The sequence below is a fragment of the Xiphophorus hellerii genome, chromosome 3 (assembly GCF_003331165.1).
Source record: "Xiphophorus hellerii strain 12219 chromosome 3, Xiphophorus_hellerii-4.1, whole genome shotgun sequence".
Taxonomy (NCBI): Eukaryota; Metazoa; Chordata; class Actinopteri; order Cyprinodontiformes; family Poeciliidae; genus Xiphophorus; species Xiphophorus hellerii.
The window spans coordinates 32,406,455-32,429,750 of record NC_045674.1 but is presented as its reverse complement, the minus strand read 5'-3'; the positions used below and the strand labels follow the sequence as shown (position 1 = coordinate 32,429,750).

The window sequence follows — 23,296 nt, the reverse complement described above, 5'->3', positions numbered from 1 at the left end:
CCTGTAGCATTCATTTATAGAGAATGACAATGTTATTAAATTTTATTTAATGCATTCAGCTGAGGAAAATAAAATTGTGCATTTTAGCAGGATTTAACCTGAACCATTTTAACTATGTTACGCGCACATTAATAGATAGATAGATAGATAGATAGATAGATAGATAGATAGATAGATAGATAGATAGATAGATAGACCTCATTAATATAACCGATAAAATTAAAAACCCATCAAATAAAAACAGAATAAAAAATAAATAAATGAGACAACACTAAAAGAGGAGGTAATAACAACTATGTTAGGGGACATAATCATATGCCATCTCCGTATTAACCTCTGTTTCCTTTCTTACTGAGTTACAAAAACAATTTGAATTCTTTCTCCAGCACTGGTCTAGTCAATAAACCAAGTTTAGATATCTGAAAACAGTGTGGGACAACGGCCTGCCATACAGGATTGTCGCAATTTGTTGACATAACTGTCACGTAAGCATAGGCACCACATGTTGTCTTCCTAATGGAAACGGAAACTGTGACGCAAGGGACATTAACTCGTAGTTAATTCTCACATATCGAGGGACAACTGAATTTCCGCACTAAGAATCAGTTCTTTCGACAAAAATATGTATGCCTTTGTTGATTAATGTGACAGTGCCGCAGTAGTTCTCGTGAATGAGACCGATTGAGAGTTATTTCGTTTTAGCCTAGCCTAGCTTAGCCTACCCTTGATGCATCAGTATTAAAGGGATGTTCACAACACGGAAGCTGTCTGGAGTTGTTATAGAATGCTGCGTATGTGACCACATATCATCTCCTGCTCCTTTGTGTTTGTGCTAAACTGCTGCTGTTTGAATAGGTTTTATACAAAACTGGAGCAGCGTTCATAACATGTTGAACATCCCGAGCCAGTCGTTCCCTGCGCCCAGCTCCCAACAGAGGGTCTCCCCGTCCGCACAGTCCGGGAGGAACAAGGTAACACTGGAACCATATATCAAGCAGAGCTGAGAAAGCTATGTAACCAACATTAATGTCACTGTCGCGATCTACGTATTTCCTTTGTCTTTTTTCTAATACTAACTGGCACATTAGCGACCAATCATTAAATATTTAATTTCTTTGCAAGCAGCAGCTTCCCGCTCTCTTGTTTACCTCTGTGTGATAGGTGTCCCTGAAGCCGGGCCACAGTCTGATGGACTGGATCCGGTTTGCCAAAAGTGGAAAAGACTTGACAGGGCTGAGAGGGCGCCTTATTGAAGTGACCCAGGATGAGCTGCAGAAGCATAACAAAAGGGATGACTGCTGGACCTGCATCCGAGGTGAGTCTAAAAGACCAAGGAGTCATTATTTATTTTCTAGGCACATAGTGCCATTTATAGTAATTGTTACTTTAAGTAACATAATATAGTATTTTACAGAAATGCTGTATCTATAAAAACAACTTAAGAAAAATTTGACTTTGCATCATAGTCATATCCGAATCCTTGAAATCAGCCTGTGTGTTTAAAAACCTCCTGCCTTTTCTGACATGCCCCTTTCACATCATCAAAACAGTGGTTCTCCATGTTGTGTATTGATGGCATTTGCAACCATTCTTAGGAACATTGTAGTTTCTATAAGATCAGCAGGCTCGTAATTCCTCCCAAACAAAAGAAAAGTGTGAGTGGCCAATAAAGCATAGAGTTTTACTGAATACATCTCTCTTTATGGATTGGGTTCATTGCCACTGATTCCTTCCTGATCAAAAATGTTTTTCAATATCAGGACCGATAGAGATATTAATATCGAATCAGTGCATCTCTGCAAATGACAGTATAATGTGAGATACAGATTTTATTTTAAAAGTTGATTTTGCATAGTAATCCCATCCATTAAAGGGGCAGTATTATGAAAAATTAAACTTTTGTGTTATTTTCTCTTCGAATACATACCTGGAGTGTTTCTTTGATTGTTTTTATGGATATTTTAGAAATCCTTTAATCTCCATGGCAACCATTTAACTGCAAAATGTCTGGTTGGACAGAGCGCCTCCTTCCAGTCGCAGCTCCTCCTCAGAACCTTTGCCTCACAGAGCAGGCTCATAATACTGTGGGAAACCCTGCTCATCAGAGAGATTGTTCTCCCTCCTTTTGACCAGCTCCAGTTTTTCTGCTATCATGTATGTGCACTTTTCAGTAGTTTTAGGTATATTTGCTGTTGAAAATGCAAGGGAGGAAATTCAATTTCATTATTGCAGGGGACAATAAACACAGAGATTTCTTAAGTGCAATTTTGGGGTGAGGGTTGTCAAAGTTACAGTGAAATAGAACGTTATAAAATGTACAGATGGAGCCTTATTAGCATTGCATAGACCATACTCAATAATTGGTAATTATCGTGGTTGAAATGGCATGGCTAAAATGTATTTTGTAGTCACATTAATAGCAATATTAATTATTACAACAATGTCCCTTATTATCCCCATATCTCTTAGATAAAAGGTTTTTAATGTGTTCAATCTAGACCAGTAGTGACTAGTAAGTGGCAATGAACATCAAACATTGAACAAACTGTTGAGACCCATAGAAGTCAAACTAAAAATTAAATATTGTTTAGATTTTTAATTTTTCACAGATTCTTGTGGTCACTGTCACAGATCTAATCTCTGCTATGCCTTTACAAAAATGTAAAACTCTATATAAAAATAAGTTTTAATGAATAACCCCACTTAATATAAGTTCCTCAATTATTGATTCGTTGTAGTGTCTGTCAACACAAGTTATGCATTATTTAAATTAAAACTTAAATAATGTTTAAGTTCTGCAGCTCATCCTGGGTCACAATTCAAATTAATAAATTACATGTATATTAACTACTATTCTGTGCAAAATAATGATTAAATAGCACAAAGATCAGAAAATATCTTTTCCAGGTCTTCCACCTGCATAGTGCACTAAAGCTTCCGTCAGCTTCATATGAAGACTCAGGCACTTCTAGCGCAGGCCTGTGGAGGGAGGTTTACTTGGTCAGAAAAACCCAGTGCTTCTAAAACCTCTACTGCTTCAAAAATAGGGACAACTGTGTTTAGCGCAGGATACCGAGTTAGGGAATCTGTCTCCAGTCAGGAGTGCACTCTCCAACTTCAGCAAAGCCTTTATGTTGTCTCATCAAAATCCTCACCAAACTCCACACTGTCCAAGAGAACTACTCATAATGTACTTTTACTACTTGTACTGTTGCTGTTACATCAACAGTACGGTTATTGTTTAAGTACATGTCCGGATGAAGAGGATTTTGCTCAACAATTAAACACACAAGTTAATCAAACTCACAAAAAAAGAAAACAAGGTTTTTAAAAAGTAACTGTACTTCAGTTCTTGTGATTAAGTTGCTTTATTTTTAAACCCTTTTTGGTTCGGCCATGCCCCCGATGAAGGTCAGAACCTTCATCAGCATCAACACTGTCCTTCCTTTTCTACATATGTTCGGTTCTGTTACTTTATCTAATACCTACATCATTAAACAATTTCATAAAAACTTCAGCCATTTTTTTCTTTAGAAAATGGCATTAACTTCCCTTTCAAAATACAGCATTTCTTACTTCGCCTTTTCCTAGACTTAAAAATGATTGCCTGTTTTTTATTAAAAAATAATTCTGCCAAATTTACTGACATCATTGGCTACTTACAAAACACTTCGTGTTACTTGCAGAGTAGGAGATAAGAAGCACACATTACCTAAATTATCTACCTAAGATTATTTAATTCAGATTATTATGAAGGCTACCAGAGACTTGGTTGACAGTGATTTATCGTATGAATTAAGTCTTCATGTAGTAAAAACATTTTAAACAAAATAACATTCTGGAAGCTATTTTACAAGTAAGTAGAAATAAAGAATAAATCTGGGAAAAACTGTCTTCAATATTGTAGCTTGATTTTATTGTGTGATTTTTAAAGGCTATAAGATGACATACCTTTTCTCTACGTCTACTGCCAGAGGCTCTGCTCTCGGCTCCCACACACCTAGCTGTCAACCACTCACAACGCTCATCCTCTCCCTCCCATTTCAAACTCTTCTCATTAAAGCTGCAGTATGTAACTTTTTAGAAAGAATATTCATTTTACAGTTTCAGCAAATATATATATATAAAAAAATGCTTTATAGAAATTCCACTCTGCAGCTCAGCTTTGTACAGTCAACTGTTTTTGGTCTTGTTTAGATTACTGATTATTGATTATTACATTTTTACTCACTAGCCTTTCTTATTTCCTGGTATGTTTTTGGCTATTGGTTATCAGCCATTGGAATGGTGGAGGAGATTGATTTTTTCCACATAATATAAAATAATGTCATGATATGGTGACAGATTTAACTTTTTAAATAAAGTTATCCTGCATTCCTATTTGTTACTTGAAAACAGTTCTAAAAACAGGTTCTTTGGTACCCAATACATGTAAAAGGCATTACAACATAATACAGACTAAGCTGATTTTCTCTATGTATGTCCAGGCATGGTTTACAATGTGACACCTTACATGGACTACCATCCTGGTGGAGAAGAGGAGCTGATGAAGGCAGCAGGAATAGACGGGACTGACCTTTTTGACCAGGTAGCTGTGCTTAAAAAGAAAGTAAAGCTCAGATGGTCCCTGTTTCCCAATATTGTTAAAGCTGTTTCATATTCCATTTCTCTGTTGAGATTAAGTTCATTATACTGTATTTAAGCTCTATGTCAGGAATGACCCTGATGAAGGCCACAACCTGATGTGGTTTTTAGTACTTCATGTGCTGCTGGAGGGATTTACCTTACCATATCTGTTCTCTTTCCATGCTCATTAGAAGAGGGTGAAGTTGTGCCAGAAACCTTTAGATAGCTATAGAACTACATCTTTATCCCTTTCCGGATCAAGACATGTACTTTGTAATGCATGAATTAAGATGCCTCTCAGCTTATTAAACCATAATTGAAGTATCAAGCACTGGATTCAAACAGTTCAAATACCAGAAATACCAGAACTAGCATCCACTTCAGGTAAAGACTTCTACCCTGGTTCTTAGTGTAACCCAGTGTTAAAAACACAAGTAAAAAGTGAATAGATATTAATTTAATATCTTCCTCTACAACAAGATATATACAAACAAGATTTATACAAAAGTATAAATAAATACATTTCATGTCTTATTCCACAATAAGTTAAAAAGTAATAAAGTTAAAAATAAGTTCATAAATATGTTCATAAATATATATAAAAAGTGCTAAAAGTCTTCAAAAATTGTGAAATATGCCTTTAGTGATTGCTTTTAGTAACGGATTAAACAACCAATAGCTGGCACAGACTGATTTCACATCAGCCAATAAGGTTGATTCCCACTCCTTTAACTGTGTTGCTGAGATTTTGCTCAGATTGCATCAGACACTCTTGAGAGCTCAGAGCTGATGGTTGCTTCTGCGAATAGCCTGGAAGATCTTGTAAAATTTGATGTTGGATCTTGGAAATCAGTAAGAAAAACAATGTTAAAATAGTTTCGCAATATATATATAAATCAAAATAGTAAATCCGTTTTTTATTAAATCTCAGAAAGCTTCCGTTGTGAGCAGCTGAAGCCCGGAAAAATCCCCGTGTAGCGTCGTGTAGCATCGTAGCAGCCAATTTTCAGCCAATTTACTGAGCTAACTGCTGAGCGCATGCGATCAGCAGTTAGCTCAGTAAATTGGCTGAAAATTAGCTAAAATCCCTAGTAACTGATCAGATTTAATAAAAATAAAAATGTATTGTAAGATTTTGTATTATTATTATTGTGTATATTGTGGAAGTCAGCAGAAAAAGACGAAACAGTAATTTGAGGCTTGATTTGTTCTCAATGTCTTCCAACCAAAACTAAAAATAGAATGAAGTACATCTGTTGGTGTCTTCACATCTCACCTTCTCCCCTCCACAATAAAAGTATACATTTGGGTGTGAAATGTATACATTGTATCCGCCACACAGGCCCCCCCTGAACACACAGAATGTCACAAACACAAAAACACATAGCATGTGAAACAACATCACAAGTACATAAAAGAAAACACACAAAGGTAAAACTAAACAGCAGCGACAAACAAAACAATTGAAATACCTAACGGTAATGACTAGGGAGTTTAATAAGTTGGCCACCATGGCTTCTTTTCACAGGAACAGGGGTTGAAATTGAAAAAGACTCTCCATATCAACTGCTACCAAACTGTCCATCTGAGGGGGATAAACCAGCTGGAAGGGGAGGACCCGGAAGAGTGGGTAAAGAAACTGGGGGACGACCACGGCGAGGTGGCTGAGCCAACTCAACTGGGTCCCCTGGTAACACATGAGCTGGCTTCAAACTGTCCGCCGAAATACTCTCCTGATTACCCCCCAACTCCACCAAAAAATCCTTAGGTTCCCTCTCCAAAACACGGAATGGACCATCATAAAGAGGCTGAAGTGGTGAGCAGTGTGAGTCATGGCGGATAAATACATACTCGGCAGATATTAGGTCCTTTGGCACAAACACCTGTGGAAGGCAGTGATGTCCTACCAATGGGACAAAAGATCTAGATACCCCATTTAGAACTGAACTCAACCGAACCCGCTGCACCCAGAAGAAGTTCCCCTGGTACTCTCAAAGGTTGGCCCAGGACCAACTCAGCTGAAGAAAACTGCAGCTCCTCTTTTGGAGCCGAACGCTGGCCTAACAAAACCCAACGCAGGCGATCTATCCAGCCTAGTTGATCTACCCACCAACTAGGCCCGCAATGCAGCCTTCATTGTGCGGTGGAACCTCTCACAAAGACCATTGGCCTGTGGATGGTAGGCAGCCGTACGGTGGAGTTTAACCCCAACGCTCTCTGCCACTGCAGTCCACAACTCTGAAGTGAACTGGGGACCTCTGTTGGAGGTCAAGTCCAATGGCACACCAAACCGGGACACCGAGGAGGAGATAAATGCCTGAGCCACATCAACCGAAGTGGTTGATGACAGTGGAACTGCCTCCGGCCACCGAGTAATCCTGTCCACCATCGTAAAACCTCTGGAAGGTGGAAGCGGCCCCACTAAGTCCACATGCCCATGTTCAAACTTCCGTTGTGGAACAGGAAAGTGCTCCAGTGGAGCCTTAGTGTACCGTTGCACCTTGGCACGCTGGCAAGCCAAGTAGGAAGCCGCCCATATCCGTACATCTTTACGGAGTTCCGGCCACACAAACTTTGCCCCTACCAGTTTAACAGAAGCTTTAACACCCGGGTGTGAAAGGGAATGAACTGCATCAAAAATCCTCCGACGCCAACTAATAGGGACCAAAGGCCAAGTTTTGCCAGACGAGACATCGCAAAGAAGGGTTGCGCCACACTCATGAAAGGAGACCTCCTCTAAATGCCACCTGGATTCAGCCGCTTTAAAGGCCAGAATGTCCTGGTCAGTCAGTTGGTCTGTGGCCATGGCGAGGTAGTCCACACCTAAATGCACAGAAGCAACCTTTGCACTGGACAGACAGTGAGCCACCAGATTATTCTTGCCAGCCACATGCTGAATGTCAGTGGTGAACTCTGAAATGGCAGACAAATGCCGTCGTTGCCGAGCCAACCATGGTTCAGAAACTTTTGAGATAGCAAAAGTGAGAGGCTTGTGGTCAACAAAAGCAGTAAAGTCCCTGCCCTCCAACATGAAGCAGAAATGGCGTGTTGCCAGAAAAAGGGCAAGCAGTTCCCTATCAAAGGTGCTATGTTTTTTTTTGGCATCTTGGAGTTTCCTGCTGAAAAAGCAAGGGGTTGCCAGACACCATCCACCCATTGCTTACAAACCTCCCCAACTGCATAATCAGATGCATCAGTTGTTAGAGCCACAGGAGCCACTGGTGATGGATGGGCCAAAAGCACAGCTTTAGCCAAGGCCTTTTTGGCATCATCAAATGCCTGCACCCTCTCAGGGGTCCACTCTATCTGCTGGTCCCCTTTTTTGCCTCAAAGTGCTTCATACAAGGGATGCATGAGGTGAGCTGCCTGTGGGATGAAACGGTTATAAAAGTTTACCATCCCCAATAACTCCTCCAGGGGCTTCACTGAGGGAGGGTGGGGAAAAGCGGAAACTGCTTCAACTTTTGCAGGTAGGGGAACCGCCCCTTGAGAAGACCCTTTGTGTTCCAGGAACTCAACAGCAGGCAGCCAAACTGGCATTTAGCTGGGTTCACAATCAGGCCATGTTCACTGAGTCTAACAAACAGCTGACGAAGGTGCAGTGTTTTTCCGCAGAGAACACTGCAGACTAGCCACCAATATGTCGTTCAAATAGACGAACAAAAACGGCAAACGGCATTCTGCAGGACCGAATCCATAAGTTGCTGGAAAGTCTGCACTGCGCCTTTATGACCGAAGGTTTTTACTTTATGAGTAAAAACTCATAAAGACCAAAAGGCATGATAACTGTGGTTTTGGGTACATGTAAGGGATGCACTGGAACCTGATGGTAACCTCGCACCAAGTCCACCTTAGAGAAAATGGTTGCTCCAGCCAGGCAGGCAGAAAAGTCCTGAATGTGACGAATTGGGTACCTGTCATTACTGGTCGCGTTGTTAAGGCGCCACAGGGTCGCCAACCCTGGTCTGCTTTGGGAACCATGTGCAACAGAGATGCCCATGGACTTTCGGAGCGCCGTACAATGCCACGACGCTCCATGTTTGCAAACTCCTTTTTCGCTATCGCTAACTTTACTGTGTCTAGGCGGTACACTCGCACAAAAACCAGTGGATCGACCGTAGGTATACAATGTTCCACCCCATGCTTTGCCACGGTAGCAGAAAATGTGGGAACTGTTAAAGATTGGAACTCTGCTAACAGACGCTGATACGCATCACCTGTGGCAAGCATGTCTCCACTGTGCACACGAGTCCACCCGGAAACGCCATCCAGAGACCTCATCCATGATGAAAAGCAGCTTGTCCGAGCTGCTAGCAAGCGCTGGCTCTGTCGTTTCCCTGATGCACGAACGAACACGGAGGAATGCAGCGCTTTGCCTTCACTCCGAACCGGCGATGGTAGAAGCAGAGAACATCATCCTTCTGTCGCTCCTTCACCGCAGCCGCGGCATCAACAGGCTCCGACTCTTCTTGAGTCACACCTGGTAGAAGTGCATTCATACTGTAGTCCCTGGAAGCCAACAAAATCCTGGTTCATCAGAAATGGAGTGATAATCTTTTGTCTGGATCAGCGGAGAGCTGGCCAGCGCGGTGCGAACAGGTGGAGGAAGCTGGCTCAGAAACAGATGTGTAAAAAGGAAGGTAACATCTCCCGAGCCAAGTAATGCCAGCATGTTTTCCATCAGCTCGGAGGGCTTGCGATCCCCCAAGCCATTCAAAGAGAGCAAGCGATCGACTGACAGTTGGTAGAGCCAAAGCAGATTCTCCTTGAGCACGCTGTACTTGTTAGCGTTTGGTGGGTCCCTCAGCAGACCCATCAGACGGCGGGTGGAAACGGAGTCCAAAGCAGCAACTACATGGAAGTACTTGGTCTCATCTGTGGTTATACCTCAGAGATGGAACTGGGCTTCCACATGCTGGAATCATGGTTCTGGATCGTGCTACCAGAACTCTGGAAGCTTGATAACGGCAGCAAAAACAGAAGCGGCGGTTGGAGTAACGGCCGCCTGGCAAGAAACTGGGTTCAAAACCACAGCTGGCGGAGAAGCAGCGGCAGCATATGGTGAGTTCTCATTAAAAAACATGTTCAGATGTTTGCAGTTGTTCGGGATCACCAATGTGGAAGTCAGCAGAAAAAGACGATAAAGTAATTTGAGTCTTGATTTATTCTCAGTCTCTTCCAACAAAAACCAAAAATAGAATGAAGTAAAACCGTTGGTGTCTTCTCACTTCACCTTCTCCCCTTCACAATAAAAGTATACATTCGGGTGTGAAATATATACATTGTATCTGTCATGAACCGTTGTGGTGAGTGGTGGTGAGGCAGACGCAGCAGACCCAGGATGAGATGATTGATGGAAGTTTAATGATGACAATAGACTTAAATAATACCAAAAGTCCACAAAACCTGGCAGCACAGTTGAGCGGAAGGCTAGGGCTCAGCACTGGTAGCAACAGGCTACACGCATGGACAGGAACACATTGACAAGGACCTGACAGAGACGCTGAGACACAGGTGACATTAAATACACGGGAAGGTAATCACAGAAACGATACACACCTGGGAAACAATCAAGGGGAAGACAGGACAACACGAAGACTCAGGGACACAGAAAACTCGAAATAAATACACAGAAAAACACAGATCCTGACAGTACCCCCCTCAAGGGCGGCTACCAGACACCCAAAAAAAAATTGTCCAAGAGAAAAAAAAACACAACAAGGGTGGGCGGAGGGGTGCTGGACGGGGGGCCAGAGTCCCAAAACAACAACAAAAAACGACCCAACGGAGTGGGCAGAGGCACAGGAAGGGCCAAGAGTCCCAAAACAACAAAAAACTACCCACAGGGTGGGCGGAAGCATAGGAGGCGGGAACCACGGAGGTGGTCCGGCGGCTGTCCGCAGTGCTGGAGGCGGCGACGAAGAGTCTCTGGAGGAGCACTAAGAGGCGGGGTCTCGGGAGGAGCAGTAAGAGGCGGGGTCTCGGGAGGAGGGACGGAACTAGGGGCTCTGGAGGAACACTGGGAAAGTCAGGTGGGGCCAAGAACCCACTAACCGGGGTCGCCTGTCGGCCTGGAGCAGTCTCTGGAGCGGGGGCATGAGGCTCGGGAAAGCCGGCAGGTTAGCCGGCTGGTACACCAGCTGGAACACCGGCTGGAATGGGCTCGGGTGCGCCGGCTGGAGGTTCTGGTCCCGGAGATGCTGGAGTTGGGCTGGTGGAGCGAAAGTCCGGCTTGGGAGGCAGAGGGTCGCCAGCCATGACGGCTAGAGCTGCCTGGCGTTCCCACTCTGCCTCCCGCTGCAGCTCCACCCAACCCAGCAGACGGAGGTGAGCGGACCAGTCCTCCAGCATTAAGAGATGCCTGGTAGCTACACCCAGGCGTCGATAAGCGAAATATGGCTCGGCCATAATTTCTGTGTAGTCCTTGATGTTTCTCCGTAACTCATTCCATTGTGGGGTGTTCATGTTGATGATTATTTTCTTTTAGCTTGTTTTGCGTTCCTCACCGTATTTGTTGGTTGGGTCCTTCTGTCATGAACCGTTGTGGTGAGTGGTGGTGAGGCAGACGCAGCAGACCCAGGATGAGATGATTGATGGAAGTTTATTGATGACAATAGACTTAAATAATACCAAAAGTCCACAAAACCTGGCAGCACAGTTGAGCGGAAGGCTAGGGCTCAGCACTGGTAGCAACAGGCTACACGCATGGACAGGAACACATTGACAAGGACCTGACAGAGACGCTGAGACACAGGTGACATTAAATACACGGGAAGGTAATCACAGAAACGATACACACCTGGGAAACAATCAAGGGGAAGACAGGACAACACGAAGACTCAGGGACACAGAAAACTCGAAATAAATACACAGAAAAACACAGATCCTGACAGTATCTGCCACAATATTGTATTTTTTCTATGTAATTGCACTTATTTTTCTATTAACACACGTTCTAATATTTCAACGCTGCTAATTCACTTCATGGTGCCAATTCATAGTTCATGGTGCAGTAATGTGCTTTTCTATTATCATGTAACAGGTGGCACCATTAGGTGTTGCACTCTCTACAGCCTGAGCCTCCATAAAAGGGAAGCTGGAAAGATGGTGGCCAAGTATCAATTTCCTGTGTGCTAGACCAGCTGTGTGTTGGGCCCACACTGTTGCTGGCTGTGGACTGCATTGTTGATGGTGTTCGGGTGGTAGCGTTACCTGGGCGTGGTTGTTCGACGCCGCAGGGTTGCACCAGATTGGCTACACCAAGGTTTGATCTGAAAGTGTTGATTTATGCAATGCAGTTTTTGCACTGCCTCTTGCTGTCCTTTTAGCATTTGGTTTTCCCTTTTGTTAGTCCGCCCAGTTAGGATTGTTTTTCTTCTTGTAGTACTTGTGAGGGCGGGCTAACGACCTTTCATTTATTTTGTTTGTTTTTGTTTTTTGTTTGTTTTGGAACACTTCCCTGAATACTTGCATCCTGTTTGGTGTGATCCCCGTGTCGGGTTGACAACGAACGGATAAAGCTAGCGGGGAATCCTTTTCATGTATGCAACAATACATATTAATAATTAACTAAATTCTGGTTGTTGTTTATTGCGCTTTGGCTTGACAGAACTATAACAGACATTACTTAGGAACTTTCTGTTCTGAGTAGGTCAGAGCTACTGTGAGCTTCTAATCCTGATGTTAAATATAGTGATATACAGTGATCCCTCGTTTTTCGCGGGGGTAACGTTCAAAAAAGAACCCGTGATAAGCGAAATCCGTGAAGTAGGAACCTTTATTTTTTTAACAATTATTATACAATGAAATACTCCATAATACATTTAAAACAAAGAACAAAACCTTTTTTACAGGGCCAAGCTTTTTTTTAACAAATAAAAGTACTGTATAAACATTTTTCTTTTTCTTTTTTTTTTTTTTACAAATAACTACTATACTGAAAAATAATAATTTTAATCATCAATACGAAGTGAAGGCCTCAAATTGAGGAGATCAGCACCGCCCCACCGCGACCCGAGTCATTGGATTAGAACGGGAAAAAAATTATTATGAAAAAAAATACAAAGTGCAGTTGGACAAATAGTGATTCACCTGTATTTCACTGCTCCTCCTGACTCCGCTCTGTCGCGTTATTGTCTTCTTAAGCCCGCGGTGCAAGTGTGGTTTTTTCGAGAGAAGAACATAGTTATCTGTAGTTGTTGTCGCTCTTTTTTCTTCTGGGCAAAAAGATTCTTATAAATCCACATGCCACCATCGATTATGTTAAATTTGGTAAGCTATTTTACGTACGTGTACATATTACCCGCAAAGTTATTGACACACAGGTAGAGAAGAAGCGGAGAGACTGTTTAGCCAATCAGAATGCAGAACACAATGCACGATGCAAATCCGCGAAGCAGCGAGACCGCGAAAGGTGAACCCCGAAATAGCGAGGGTTCACTGTATATGTGCTTCATTGGTAACTTTAGATTGAAATATACTGTATATATATATATTTACCACATATAAGCTAATTTATTTAGTTTTACTGATGTGTTGGTAATATTGAACTCTGATAACTTGAAGAATATTGTTGTACAACATGGGAAAACTTGAGAAATGATGAATAGTAGCTTAAGCTTTATTGATATTAGTGTCCTGTATTTTAAGATGCTTTACTCTGGCCTTGTTCCAGGTCAAGTTTTTTTTGTTATGGTGCACTTTTGGCCTGTAGTGCCCAGAGACCCCAAGATCACCCTCTCCAGAACTTGGATGGCGAGCCCCAGCCCAGAGGACCAAGTGAACTGGTAGATGGTGACCCGACTCGTCACTAGCAGTGAGACATTGAATAAACATTTGACAGACACATTGAAAAGACTAGCAGGAGTGGGCAACTCCAGGCCTCGAGGGCCGGTCTCCTGCAACTTTTAGATGTATCTCTACTTCAACACACCTGAGTCAAGTAATGAGGTTATTAGCAGGACTCTGGAGAACTTGACTGCACTTAGGAGGTGATTCAGCTATTGGATTCAAGTGTGTTGGACCAGGGAGATATCTAAGAGTTGCAGGACACTGGCCCTCGAGGACCAGGATTGCCCACCCCTGGACTAAAGGAAACATTGAATGAATATTTGACAGATACATCGAAAAGACTAAAAAAAACTGGGTTATTTCTTTTCTTTTTTTTCAAAAGCACGCAATTTTTGTTTATTTTGTAAATGTGGATCCACAATGTTCACTATATTAAATTCTGCTCTTTCTTATAGACACTGTGTGCTCTCCTCTGTTGTTGCTCACACCTAGGCTCCCACGAATTCAGAATCTTCTGATCAGGCCCAACTTCCTTTATTCTTGTGTAGTGTTTGTATTAGTCATGGAAATAAATTAACTTACCTGCCGTCAAGGGTATTTGAAGTGATCTTTCTTGTGGGTTACATTAACATAGCATGTGGACTCCTTTGATTATTGATGTTATGCTATCATTAGGCATATTCAGCTTTTTCATTGCTGTTCCAGAAATTGTAAGTATCCAAGAACACCTGTCTATCAGGGGATTTACAAAATCATACCTGTCCAATCTATTTATGATACACATCACCAAATCTCCACAAAAGCCACATTTTGGTAAATGTGCATGCAAACCTACTTTTTGTCTGATGTTTGAACAGGCAAACATCAGACAAAAGTATCAGAACATTTTGTCGGATACATCACATGTGCTCGCATCAGAACATGTTATTAGTGTAAATACAACCATCTTAATCACTTGTTTGTACCATTCTCCAACAAGCCTGATCAATGGTGACTAGCAGAGTCTGAACATAGTAATAGGAGGCTCAGATGATTAGGATTTCCTTAGTATGAAAAGAATGAATTGTTTGCGAACATGTACTGTGTATTTGTGTGGATATACTGCCCATTCAAAGTCAGCATATTGTGTATCACTGTGTTCTTTGTACAAAATTAGATGTACGTGTCTATTGAATAATTTGTGCTAGTTTTGTGTATTTATTGTTATTGACTTTGTTTGAAGTATTGCTTTATCCTTGTTGTATTGCACCATTGTCCCATCTTCTAAGACAAAATTCTCCCATAGAAGACAATGGTGTTATTCTTTAATCATCCTGGGTGTTGTTACTGTGTCTTGCAGGTCCATCGATGGGTCAATTATGAGTCCATGTTAAAAGAGTGCCTGGTTGGACGAATGACTACCAAGACCGCAACAGCTAGTAAAGGTGAAACTTGATTTGTGCTCTCTGTTTTTGATATGGTTCTTCAGCCCTTAACTAAAATGAAATTTAGTCTTGTAATCTCATAGAAAATGTCACAGGAAACTGATTCTACAATGACATAAGTCCTTTTAAATCCTCCTTGTAAACATATTCATGGCTCATGTTTGCCAAGTGTTTCTGAATATCTCTAATGAGTCATTCTGATTGTTATATTTTCCCCAACTGCTTTTTGGAAAGCAGTTTTTAGCCAAGTTATTTTTGTTTTTAAAATAGTGAGAAAAATGTTGTGTTAGAAAATTCAAGACGGTTCAAGTCCTGACAATGCATCAGAGTTTGTATTTGTAAGTATAGGACTGAGATAAAAACTAAGCCTTCTACAATTAATATTGTTTTAGTAATTATAACAATAATGCATTTAAGTGTTAAATCTTTTCAAGACGCCCAAGGACACTTAACAAGAAAACAAAACAAGAATACACTAAAAATTAAAACAGATGTAGAGGAGAAAAATTACAAACAAGAAATGACAAAAAAGGCCAACTTGAACACATACATTTTGATTTGTGATGTTAAAGTAGGAAGAAAGTCAATATTGTGAATATGTGAAGGCAGAGTTCCAGAGTTGGGGAGCAGATTGAGAAAATTCTGATCCCCAAGCTGCTGAGCTGTTTTAATCTAAATGTATCTGTACATTAGTTTCAGATACAAGTTCACTCTGTTTACATGTTATGGAACGTGATCTGATGAAATACTCCTGCCCTTTTTTACCACCATGTATGTCACTGTGACATTTGCTTTGTCTGTATCAACTCAAAACCTCAAAAAATAAAGCAGTAATCACATTCTGCCCTCATCATAAAATGTTACAATTTCTGATTATGGGTTTGTAAGGTAAAATAACCAAAATGTGGTGTTTTCATGAAATGTGTTCTTCATAATAACTTTTAATCAGATCCATATGTGAATATTGCATAAAATTATATCTGTTATAGAGGTTTTTATACTTTTGTGCAGCTTTTGTTGAACCCAACAAAAGCTGCACATAATAATAATAATAATAATAATAATAATAAAACATTTTATTTAATGTGTCATTGATGCAATAGAATCACATCTATTGCATCAATGTATTACATTAAAGTATTTGACTTAAAAAGTACTGATTGTAATCTTTTGTTGACATTTCTTCCTCAGCCATCACCCTTCCTTCATCATCAACAGGTCTTACTCCACCTGCTGCAGGGCCTCCTCTACCAAACAAAGACTCTCAGCCTCGGTATGAAACTGAGCATATCTGCAAAGAAATGCAGTTAAAGACTGATGACTTTAACTGCCTGTGCTGTTTGTTGTTAAAGGTACGACTGGTTTCAAACTGATGCAACTGTTCATGTGGCTGTTTATGCCAAAAGAAAGGTAATGAAGGTTTAACTAAAATGAATCACTTGCTTAAAAGATGCAGAGAAATTCCAAACATTACCTGAATTCTTGTGTTTCTGTAGTGAAGCTGTTGAAACATTGTTGGGTATTAAAAGCCAGCTGCCAGACTAATGCTGCGTTCATACTGCAGCCTGAAGTGACCCGATTCCAATTTTTTTTTATGTAATGCGACCTGCATCTGATCTTTTCATGACAGTCTGAACAACACAGAGAGGATTCTTTTCGAATGTGACCCAGGCCACTTGGGTATGCGATACGTATCTGATTCAAATGTGACCTAACTCCTAGGTTGCATTCATCTCACGTCACTGATACAAATGTTACTATTCTGCGTCCTGATACGCGCAAACGAGAAGAAAAACAACAACTATGGGGGACTATAATGAGGATTAAGTTGTTAATATGCTGACAACAACTTCAAATGTGTAAACTATGCTCCACCGTTAGCATCCATGTTTACTTCTGCAAACACTGAGCACTTATTCGTTTTATGGCGGTTGGCAGAACATAAAGAACACTGACGTTATTGCACCCTCTACTGCGCATGCAGTAGAGGGTAGAGGGTAGAGGGTAGAGGGTGAACAGGCACTTGTTTGCCTGTTCAAACTGCAGAACACATACAGGTCGCATATATTTGGAAGTGTGAACGGCCATGGCAAAAAAATCCGATTTGACAAAAAATCGGAATTGGGTCACTTCATGCTGTAGTGTGAATGATGCCTAATGTGCAGTGTATGTCATGTTGTTTCTCTCAGATCCCCAGCTCAGGATGTGTGACCGTTGACCTCAAAGCGGGAATTCTTCGGTTGGAAGTTCTCCTTGGAAAACTGTCCTACATGATACATTTAGGTGAGCAGATTCACTGTTATTTTCTCTTTTCCCCTTACAAAATTAAAATACATTTACTTCCAATTGCATTAACATAATTTGGTGTAGCTTTAAATATGTTCTCGGAGTTTGTCATTGATGTATATAAGGTCTGGTGTAATTGAACTAATACTGCAAACTAAAGGAATTGGATCAGTTTTCTTCTTTGCTAGTTTCCACTTTGTAGATTTCAGTTAGAAGGTCCAAAAAATACTTCATTCAAGCAATATATATTCCAGAAATACTTAAGGAAAATGGCAAACTTGCAAAACAAAATACTCAGTCATGAAACGTTTGTTTTGTAGATGAAATGGTGCAGATTAGAGATAGTCAGATAGAGTTTTTTAAGGCTGATGCTGATACCCATTATTTTGACATCAGTCTAATCAATCACCAATATGTGCTGCCGATACTTTTGGGCTGATTCTTAAAACTGTTTTTTTTTTTTTTCTTCCATTTACAAAATAAAAAATTACATTCTACAACAAATTTCAAAAAAGGAACAGGTCAAACAGGAATAACCAGATCTGAAGAAAAAAAAGAAATTTGTGAATAGACAAAATATAAGACTGGAGGTGAGAAAAAGAAAAGAAGTACTAGAGAAAATAAATCCATGTATGGTTTAAAAAAAGTGATAGAAAAAAAATACAGAATATGAAAAAAATGAAATGTCACAATAAATGAAAATATTGCCTTAAATAAATAATGAATATTAAAAAAGAAAAACATAATTGAAAAAAATAACTAATAAAGCTTCAAAATTGATGGAAACAAAGGAAAATGAAAGAATAGTCATAATATTAAATTAATACTGTTGATAGTTATAAACAAGTTACTTTATCATATTGTATGAGCATTTTCAGAAAAGGACTCAAACCATCCAGCTGATTAAACTACGGTACACAATCACCAGCAGCCTCAGCGCTATCAACAAGCTTTGAAAAAGTAGAAATACAAAACGTTTAAATACGAACATACATAGCACCTTGGATGTAAATATCTCTCTGAAAGGAAAAGGCATGACTAACATTTCCCATGACGGCAATGTTCCCGCCGTACATACATAGTATATACATGTAAGCAAATCTTTGTGCAGACCATTGCATAAAGATTTGCATATTTCCAAGTGTCGGCTCACGTAAGTTCAATGTCGTACTGAACTCGTCTTCATCACCGCTGGTAAAATTCTTAACCAGCTGCGCATATTGCTTAATCCAAATGACAAAAACATTCACAATAGAACATTCATTTGTAATGGAAACACAGCTTGTCTGTCTGTCTAGAACAGGGGTTATCAAGTCCAGTCTTCGAGAGCTACCGTCTTGCAACTTTTACTCCAACAGATCAGCTCTGAACAGCCATTCATTTGATTCAGGTGTGTTGGAGCAGGAATTCATGTGAAAGTTGTAGGATGGTAGCTCTGACTGGGGACTGGACTTGAGCACCCCTGTCTAGAGGGTTGTGAGGGATGGGTGGCTATAGATCGATCCATCCATCACTTTCGCAAGCTTTCTGATTTTTACATGTGAAATAAAAAAGGTAATTTTTTGGCAGTATATGTAAAGGATTTTATTTATTAAATGAGTTAGACTGCTCCAGGGCAGATGTGGCCACAATATAGTAGCTTCTCATTATCAGTGTGTGAATGTGAGTTTGAATGACCTGATCTGGTGTACAGTGTTTGAGGGTCTAGACCAGATAAAGCACTGTACATGTAAAGGCCATTTACCTGTTATTTCCTTTCAGATCTTGCTCGTAAAGTTGAGGAAAACGTTTCTGGTAAGAAAAGAGTATTTCAATACACGATGCTGCTAATTTTCCAAATCAGTTGGGTTTTTATTTTTTATTTTTTGGTTGAGGACAAAAATCAAATATTTGAATTATTTATCAGTTCCAGGTAAAATGTTTTAGTTTCAAAACTGATCTCTTTTAACCACGTTGCTTTGGATTATTCTTCCAAGTTAAGTCAGAGTTAGGCCGTTGTCAAGCTCTACATAGCTGAGCTTTATGGAACAGGAAGTGAATAGCTTGTCTTCTGTGTGTTTTCCATGTCACTTATATAGATGTTTCTGAATGGCATGTTCCTAATTGTAAACTTTGGTTATCACCAACAGTTCATACTGCTTTCTCTGTGGGAAAGATCCAGGTCACCATAAACAAACAAACTAGAGGAAAATGGACAAGTCTTGGTCAACCGCTGGAATATCATAACACATTTCTATGCAAAAAAAACAGAGGTGAGAATCTTAATCAGCTCTGTCACATGTCACTTTTATGGCCCATTGAACAATGAATCCAAAGATGATCCTGATATTTGCCTTTCATTACACTGTTGTGTGTATTTATATATAGTCAAAATTTAGTCAGCTGAGAACCAGAAGATGGTTTTTGTAGTCACAACCAGGATTTCATCTTACATATTCAGCATCACTGGTTCCCTAATATTATTGATTTCTTTTTTACTCTCTCTTCTCTTTCTCTGTGTTCCAACTATTCCCTCAAGGACCCTTCTATCGGGACTGTAGACTGGTGTCTAAAATGGAGGTGACTCATAATACACATGTTTTCAGACTGCAGCTTCCTGGAGGGACAGTCATGCATATGGCTGCTGGAAAACACGTCTACCTCAAAGCTATCATTGAAGGTAAACAACAACAAACCTGAGTGTTGTTCATGTTCACAGATGAAGATGATCTGCTTAGAGAAATCTCCATTGGTGCATAAATGTCACTAAATATAAAATGTTCTGTAAAGGTTTTTTTGTTTTAAGTGAACTAATAATACATTATTATTTATATAATACAAACTAAGTCAAAAGTCAGTTAAATTATTCATGGCTTTGGCAAATGTGTTGATTAACATAGAAATTATTAGAATACTCAACGACATGTACTTATATTTCCAGGTACTGAGATAGTGAGGCCATACACTCCAGTGGATCAGAATCTGGTTTCAGCTTCCTCACCTTCCGCACATGAGTCAGACCTCTACCTCATGATTAAAGTCTATCCCGATGGAGTTTTCACCCCATATCTGAACAGCCTGCAGATGGGTATGTCACAGCCAGGTCAAACAATGAGGCGATGCGTTTGTGTGTCTATCTCATCATGTCTTAACTGAACCTGCATGTGTATTTACATTTTAATACATCCTTGAAAGCAAACATTGACTCATTATGATGAACAGTTTCTCCTCAGAACCATTTAGAAAATCTGCTATTTGAACCACCTCCCCCTTCCAATATTTCAACAGATGAAAAAAGGCTCTTATATTAATCATTGCATGTATTTATGTTACTGAAAAGTAGGTCATCAAACAAAACAACAATAACAACTATTAGAAAGTTTTCCTGTTAATAATTTTAGTTTTAAAAAGGTTCTGTAAGGGTTTATACTTTACCTGTTTGATATTTGATCCCTGTTGCCATGCAGTTTTACTTTGGAGTGTATTATGAATGGGTTTTCTGATTTCCCAGGTAAAAATATCTCCGTCAGTGGTCCAGAGGGTACCTTCAGCCTCCGCCCACTTCGTGATGTCACACACCTCTATCTGTTAGCAGGAGGCACAGGATTCACGCCAATGGTTCGCCTCATCAACCTGGCTCTACGAGAAGTTGACACAATCAGGTGGGAACAATCAGTTTACTAATTTATTCTGTCAGAAAATATGACTGATGGATGATAATGGCCCTACAAAGCAGCAAAGGTTTGAGTTTCAACTAGAACTCTTGTTGCTGTCTGCTGTTGCTGAAACCTTTTATCCTTTGTATCGTGTGTCGGGTTAATTACACGCTTCTGTGAACTAGATGAATCTGTGGGAGAAAGACCTCTAGGTCAAAATATGTAATTTGAATAATCTGCGTTATTATCAACGTGTTAAAATCTTCAGATTAACGCATGTTAATGCATGCATATTAATATCTGCTTTTGAAAGGAACACAACCAGGTATGTTTTTGATGAGGGCCTAACATTATAACATGATCTAAAGCTCAGAAAAGTCAATTTTGCATAATACTGCCCCCTTAAAACATCTGTTCTTTGGTCTGATGTGACATTGTAATGTTCCAAGACATTAAATTTTGGTTTTTCTTTACCTACTAACTACAACCATTAAAATTCTAAAACATAAAACTTTGAAATATTTGCTCTGTAAAGTGCCGATTTCACTTTCTGAGATGATTTGCAGAAAATATTGGATTTTACACAACATTCAGATTTTTCCAGATGTACCAGTAGTAGTATTTTGTTTTGACAAATGATCACTTAAATCTCTGTGTTCACAGAACAACAAAGCTGCTGTTTTTCAACAAACAGGAGAAAGACATACTGTGGCGCTGCCAACTGGATGATCTGGCAGCTTTTGATGAACGGTAAAACAAAGTGGTGATATGTTTCTATAAAATGTTCTCTTTCCTGCGCCTGGAAAGCGCAGAAAAATTTTTTGCAGAAAAGAACGCTTGATTTAAAATTCAACTGCATTTAAATATTTCTGAAGATTTGTTCACACGCAAGACTGAATCCATATTTTACTATCAGATGGGAAATGAGGAAAAGAATCTGTAAAAGTTTCAGTTGGTTTTGTTTTGACATGGAGTCAATGTACTCCAAACTGTAATCTGATAGATACATCAGTATACAGTTTTGGAAGATCTTTGTTATTATGCTGGAAAACAGCTATTTTCCCTTGGTCCCTTGCACTCTAAACAGTTTTTCAGACAGTCATGGTTTTGTGTGCTGTCAGGTTTCAGGTGGAGTACATTCTGTCTGAGCCCTCTGCCAGCTGGACCGGCAGGAAGGGTAGGGTGGATGAGATCCTGCTGAACGATCTTCTTGTCAGGCCAGAAGGGTCAAAATGCTACGTTTGTGTGTGTGGGCCATCTGCCTTCACAGAGCAAACACTAGGGTATGGAATATTATAACCATTATGATAAATAATAATAGTTCCTCAGTTTTATCCAAATAACTAATTACTAAAGTCACTGACAAATGCTCTGGCTTTTTCTTCTTGTTTATTTAGTATTAAAATTCAAATATTTCAAACGTTTCAAATGTTTTTGTATAAAAAAATTATTTTATGTACATCATCAACATTTCTGCATGTGCATGTCAGAGCTGCTTAGTTCTCAACCACACTTTGGTTCTGCTATTCCAGCTGAATGCTCTTAAAACAGTTTTGTGATCTCATCAGATTGTTCTGAAAAGGAAAATTTGTCATTGCATAACTATTTCTGTACTGTCATTTGAAAGGAGTCTTTTTAAACAAAAAGTGACAGTGTCCTTTGAAACCACCAATCTTAACATTTTGGGTTTATTAATCAGGATGGAGATTTCCTTACAGACACATTCATTTTTATTGAGTAGATGAGTGTGATACACTTTGTGAAGATCTTTGACATTATGTTCCATTGAAATATATTCATGTTTGTGGTTGTGACAAAATATGGAAAAGTTCAAGGAGCGTGAATACTTTTGCAGGCCACTGTAAGTAAATAATATGCTGAAGAACATAATGTTCATACATAATCAATATTAAGCTCTGGTGTGTTTGCACTGAGGGGGTTTTTGTCTTTGTTGGTTTCTCAGATTGTTAAAGCAGCTTTGCTTCAGTGAGGAGGAATGCCACGCCTTCAAGGGCTGATGAGCCTGAAGAGACGGAGGACAAAAAGCCTACTTTTATTTAAAGCTGTGTTTGTGAAACAATAAAAAGAAAGCATATATTTCTATGCACCAAAGACACATGTCTGCAGCCACCAGGCCAGGAGAACCTGGACACTTCTCAGGGACGAACTGAAGGTTCCTGCAACATATGAAGAAAAAACAATTCCTCCACACCTGCTGATTTTTCACCAGATCTTCAAGTTGCTTTTTGTGTGTTTATTATGGTTAGATATTTTTTTATGTCAAGTTTATTTTGAGAAATACTATTTTTAATAAAAGTGAGTATGCACCAGTGGGAAGCTGCTCAGTTTGTGCATTATAATAATAAAGTTACAAAACTTTGTTGATCACCATAAAAGTAAAACTTTGTGTCAGCTACATTTGATACTAATTATTTATCAAAGTCACAAATAGAATGGAACTTTTCTGGGGAAATCCTCCTTGAATAATCAAAGCTTTAGATGACACACCATCAGCTAGAACTTTTAATCTAATAG

At 39.8% G+C, this 23,296-nt stretch overlaps 1 protein-coding gene across 1 annotated transcript; it reads left to right on the top strand.

Annotated features, from left to right (window-relative positions):
- Positions 1-499: 499 nt before the first annotated feature.
- Positions 500-23,163, top strand: cyb5r4 (cytochrome b5 reductase 4). Its single transcript, XM_032558054.1, has 15 exons — positions 500-971; positions 1,162-1,315; positions 4,488-4,588; positions 14,756-14,840; positions 16,032-16,113; positions 16,193-16,250; positions 17,030-17,123; positions 18,888-18,920; positions 19,256-19,378; positions 19,645-19,785; positions 20,047-20,193; positions 20,617-20,767; positions 21,425-21,511; positions 21,883-22,044; positions 22,725-23,163. Exons 1-15 carry the CDS (start codon positions 888-890, stop codon positions 22,777-22,779), a joined length of 1,557 nt encoding a protein of 518 aa, XP_032413945.1. The 5' UTR covers positions 500-887; the 3' UTR covers positions 22,780-23,163.
- The last annotated feature ends 133 nt before the right edge of the window (positions 23,164-23,296 follow it).

Excerpts from the sequence above, each read along its gene's own strand:
- cyb5r4 (XM_032558054.1), top strand. The coding sequence starts at position 888 with ATGTTGAACATCCCGAGCCAGTCGTTCCCTGCGCCCAGCTCCCAACAG. Across the intron at positions 17,124-18,887 it reads GTCCTACATGATACATTTAG|ATCTTGCTCGTAAAGTTGAG; the intron begins GTGAGCAGATTC and ends ATTTCCTTTCAG. Across the intron at positions 18,921-19,255 it reads AGTTGAGGAAAACGTTTCTG|TTCATACTGCTTTCTCTGTG; the intron begins GTAAGAAAAGAG and ends TATCACCAACAG.